Raw genomic sequence first — 5,422 nt, 5'->3', positions numbered from 1 at the left:
GCCCCCTCCAGGTTCCCTGCGGCCGCCCCAGCCTCTCGAGCGGGCACTGCGGCTCTCGACAGCGGCCCGGGAGGACGGCTGCAGGTGAGTGCCGGCCCTGCTGCACTGCTAGGGTTCCGCAGCATCGGCCTTCCTCCGCGGGCTCCGAGGGCCTCGCACCCTGCCGGGTGCTCAGTCTCACCGCCTGTGAACCTCTGCAGGACCCCTCTGCGCTGGTTCGCGGAGCACCCGAGGACGGGCAACTTTAGCCCGTCCTTCTCTGCGCTGCAGCGACACCCGGGATTTCTGATTCCCAGTTCCCCTACTTCCTCCTCGTCCTTCACTCGCATTAGCTCCGCCAGGCAGCCCCCAGACCTCGCTTACTTTTTAGCCAAAGGCATGGTCAAGGAACGGCTTGATACCTGTCCTGGTGAATATCCCGGAGATACTATTTAACCACTGGATATTTTGCTTCCAGTAATAAACCTGGGTCAGCCTCAGTTTCCTGGAAAAAGGATTTAACGGTACTGCAGAGAGTTGTTGGAGGCGTAATGAACATAGTAGGACCGAAGCGCTGCCTGCGAAATCTGGAGCATAGCAAGAGCTTAAATGGGAGTCAAAATTACTAGTGTTGTTCTTATTGTTAGCTGAATAACAAGCTGCTTTGGAGCTTATCTTTTCTTCAGCTACTGAACTCTGGACTGCCCCAATCCTGTTTTTCAGAATCTGTTCTGTGTCCACCCTTTGCTGGGTCCTGGGAGTTCAGAGTTGACCCAGAGACTGGCTCTGCCCTCAGGCTGGTGTAAAATGAAGACAGACAAATACTTAGTTGGGCTGTTAACAGTACCAAAAGAATTGAGATAAAGTTGCAGAGCCCACTGAATCCATCTTGGAGGAGGCTTTTTCTCCTTGAACTTCTTAGTCATCATCCTATGACAGTTACTTGACTGATAGGTTGAGAAACTGTCCAGTGTTTTGTTGGAGGGAAAAATCAGTTGGATGATTTTTCTAGTTGAGTAGCTTCAGATGTTATCCTTCTGGAGCTTTCTTTGCAGACAGCTGCCAAGGCAATGGCAACCCGCTTCAGTACTCTTGTCTGGAAAATCCCATGTACAGAGGAGCCTGGTAGGCTGCAGTCCATGGGGTCCCTGGAGGTCGGACACAACTGACCGACTTCGCTTTCACTTTTCACTTTCCTGCATTGGAGAAAGAAATGGCAACCCACTCCAGTGTTCTTGCCTGGAGAATCCCAGGGACGGCGGGGCCTGGTGGGCTGCAGTCTATGGGATCGCACAGAGTCGGATACGACTGAAGCGACTTAGCAGCAGCAGCAGCCCCAAATCCAGGAGCATTGGCACTGAGTGGAAAAGCAGCTGCCACCGGAGGTGTTACTATTTGAAACTGTGGTTACAAACTTTTTCTTTTCTTTTTCAATCTACTTGGTATTCCCTAGTAATAATAGGCTTTCGGAAGGTTGTATTTATGATAAAGGTAGACCTGAACTGTACAGCCCTTCCTAACCACCATAAAGAAATGCAAACTTGTGACTTTGTCTGTACAGATTCAAGATAGTATCTGTTCCTGTCTAGAAATTGCAGGTTCACCACTTCTGGGAGAAATCACTCCATCACCAGCAGGAGATGCATCAGCAGACGGGAGCTAGTTCACTTTTGCAATCATCCGAGAACCAATTTCTTAAGACTTGTGGAATTCTGGGTTTAAGCCCATCTTAAAAACAGCTCTGTTGAATTACTGACATATAGTACTAGCAGGACATGTTTAGAATGTACATTTTATGCATTTTGATATGTTTGTACATGTGAAACTATGATTATTCAACGTCATTAACCCATCCGTTACCCCCAAAAGATTCCTTGTGCATTGGGTACCCCTTTGCAATGCTTACTTCCTGCCCCTCATTTCCCCAGGCAGCCATTTATCTACTTTCTGTCAATAGAGATTAGGTTGCATTTTCTAGAGTTTTATAGAAATGAAATCATATCTATTTATTTGATCTGGCTTTGTAAAGAATCCACCTGCCAATGCAGGAGACACAAGAGATGCAGGTTCAATCCCTGGATCAGAAAGATCCCCTGAAGTAGGAAATGGCAAACCACTCCAGTATTCTTGCCTGGAAAATTCCATAGACAGAGAAGCCTGACGGGGTATAGTCCATGGGGCCGAAAAGAGTTGGACACGACTGAGCGACTGCACACATCATGTGCTTGGGACTGTGGACTTTCACTCACCAGGATTATTTTGAGATTCATCCATGTTATTTATGTGCATTCCTTTTTATTGCTGAATAGTATGTATATACCATAATATATTGATCCATTCACCCATTCAGGGCATTTGGGTTTTTCTCGTGTTTGGCTATTGCCCATAGAGCTGTTATGAACATCTTTATACAAGTCTTTGTATTGGGATACACTCATCCATATCTTTTTAAAAAAGTAATTTATTTATTTTAGTTGGAAGATAATTGCTTTACAGTATTGTGATGACTTTTGCCATACATAGACAGGAATCAGCCACAGGTACACATGTGTCCCCCTATCATGAATCCCCCTCCCACATTCCTCCCTACCCCATCCCTCTGGGTTGTCCCAGAGCACACTGGCTTTGAGTGCCCTGCTTCATGCATCAAACTTGCACTGGTCTTACATATGGTAATATACACGTTTCTATGTTATTCTCTCAAATCATCCCACTCTCTCCTTCTCCCACATAGTCCAAAAGTCTGTTCTTTACATCTGTGTGTCTTTCTGTCTTGCATATAGGGTCACTGTTAGCATCTTTCTAAATTCCATATTTATGCGTTAATATACAGTATTGGTGTTTCTCTTTCTGAGTCTGTATAATAGGCTCCAGTTTCATCCACCTCATTAGACTGACTCAAATGTGTTCCTTTTTATAGCTGAGTAATATTCCATTGTGTATATGTGCCACAACTTCTTGTCCATTCATCTGCCGTCATTCATATCTTTAAGGGACTATATTTATTTTAAAATATATGGGAGGCTGGGGCTGTAGTCCCACTTTTGCCTCTAACCATCAGCGTGTCCTTGAAAGAGTCACTTCATTTTGCCTTTAATGTCCATCCCCAAGGTCTTTGCTGTGCTGTGATTTTGTGCCATCACTGTTAGAACTGATCCCTGGAGAGGGTCTCAGAAGCAGAGAGGGGCAATCTTCTTTCCTTCTATTTCTTCTGCATGCTCTCGTATTTTTTTCATTTCACTTTTTTCCCCTTGGGTGACAAATTCAAATCCTAACGTGTAACTTTGTGCAAGAAGGGAAGTGAATAACTAGCGAGAATAGGAGCTCATATCAGCTGAACTTCAGAACATTTGAATCACAGTTAGAGAGGAAAAGGTGGGAGGTTAACAGGCTCTGGAATTTTGGGGATCTTCCCTTTTCTTAACGTATAGTCCTCTCTTCCGCTCTTGCTCCAGGAACATTACGTTTAACTTTGTGGTGAGCAGGTGGGTGGGTGTTCTGGGCTCCATGTGTCACAAATTAACTGAGGGTGGTGGGTGGGAGGTTTCCTAGTTAAAAAGAATTCCTGAATTTTTTCTTTGAGGTGTGGCTTGAGTCATTTGTTCCCTATTTGGCCTTTGCCTAACTTTTAGCTGACGTAAACTGGTTCAGAACCTCGTATGGGAGCATTATTTACCAGCGTAATTTTGTGTAGTAAAATTGGTGTGGGCAAATAACAACAGACTGTTTTATACAGAATGAAAATGTGGCTCTGGGGTTTGCTGGTCTGTTTGGTCCTTGGGACCCTGCCTTCCCAGGCATCTGGATGGAAGCAGACACCTGTGGATCCTGAAACAAATATGAATGTGGTAAGTTTCTTAAAGGCGTCTGCTTCTTAAAACGCATCTGTGATCAATGTTATTTCTGAAATCCAGTTACATAGCTACATGAAGCTACAAACTCCATTCTCTTTATATCTCATTGTGTTTTTCATGTTCTCTGAATCTCCAGTTCAGTTAGCTGGACTTTACCCACTAGGTAATGTGTATTTTACAAACCTCTTTTTACTGATGAAATGATATACTTCTTAATAAGATAAGTGATATTTTTAGACATGCATTTCATTTTTAAATCTCACTGATTGTGTTTAAACAACAGTAAAAAAGTGTTAAAACTTCCGAAGAATGTTAATACTGAGTGTGTTGAACAAGGACAGATTACCGGTGTTCATAGTTCAGTACAAAAATCAAAGTATCTGAAAACAATTTTGTTAGAACAAATAAAAATATAATCCGTCAAGTAATGAAAACATTTGAAAGTTATTCGTCTTAAGCAAACAATTAAATCTGGAGACACTTTATTTAGGCATAAAATATCAGGAAAGTGTAGATTGCTACAGAAAACAGCAGGTTTAAAACAATGGCACAACTGAAGAACCAGGTAGCTTTGGAGATTTTGATAAATTTATAGTCAAGAGAGTGCGACCTGTTATCAGGGTCTTAAGGTTGCATTTTATCTCTTGTTCCTGATTTCTTCTTTTTAAGGTTTTTTAAAATTAAAAGCATTTTTCTTTTTGAATTTTTTCTGTAAGAATGATAAACTTAAATCCTTTCAAGTGTTTGTGGTAGAGAGAATCACAGGCACTTATTCACATTGTCTTCTGGATAACTGAGTTAGCTGTATGCCACTGAGCTCCTAATTAACAGTTGCCCAATGGATTAAGTGGTACAAACTGCTATATGTAAAATAAAGAAGCTTCAAGGATATATTGTACAGCACAGGGAATATAGACAATATTTTATAATAACTATAAATGGAATTTAACCTTTAAAAATTATGAATCAGTGTGTTGTATACCTGAAACTTATATTAAACATCAACTATCAGTTCAGTTCAATCGCTCAGTGGTGTCTGACTCTTTGCAACCCCATGAACCACAGCACGCCAGGCCTCCCTGTCCACCACCAACTCCCTGTGTTTACTCAAACTCATGTCTATTGAGTCGGTGATGCCATCCAACTATCTCATCCTCTGTCATCCCCTTCTCCTCCCACCTTCAATCTTTCCCAGCATCAGGGGCTTTTCAAATGACTCAGTTCTTCCCATCAGGTGGTCAAAGTATTGGAGTTTGAGCTTCAGCATCAGTCCTTCCAATGAATATTCAGGACTGATTTCCTTTAGGATGGACTGGTTGGATCTCCTTGCAGTCCAATGGACTCTCAAGAGTCTTCTCCAACACCATAGTTCAAAAGTATCAATTCTTTGGCACTCAACTTTCTTTATAGTTCAACCCTCACATCCATACATGACTACTGGAAAAACCTTAGCTTTGACTAGCTGGACCTTTGTCGGCAAAGTAATGTCTCTGATTTTTAATATGCTGTCTAAGTTGCTCATAACTTTTCTTCCAAAGAGTGTCTTTTAATTTCATGGCAGCAGTCACCATCTGCCGTGATTTTAGAGC

At 42.4% G+C, this 5,422-nt stretch overlaps 1 protein-coding gene across 1 annotated transcript in view; it reads left to right on the top strand.

Annotated features, from left to right (window-relative positions):
* The first annotated feature begins 6 nt into the window (after window positions 1-6).
* LIPA (lipase A, lysosomal acid, cholesterol esterase) overlaps window positions 7-5,422 on the top strand; it is a 42,940-nt gene continuing 37,524 nt past the window's right edge. Inside the window, exons 1-2 of the mRNA XM_010838505.1 lie at window positions 7-84; window positions 3,716-3,827. Of these exons, the coding sequence (XP_010836807.1) occupies window positions 3,717-3,827 (111 nt within the window). The 5' untranslated portion in view covers window positions 7-84; window position 3,716. The remainder of the gene's footprint in view (window positions 85-3,715; window positions 3,828-5,422) is intronic.

The sequence above is a fragment of the Bison bison genome, unplaced genomic scaffold, assembly GCF_000754665.1.
Source record: "Bison bison bison isolate TAMUID 2011002044 unplaced genomic scaffold, Bison_UMD1.0 scf7180017864097, whole genome shotgun sequence".
Taxonomy (NCBI): Eukaryota; Metazoa; Chordata; class Mammalia; order Artiodactyla; family Bovidae; genus Bison; species Bison bison.
This window is presented reverse-complemented; position numbering and strand designations above follow the sequence as displayed.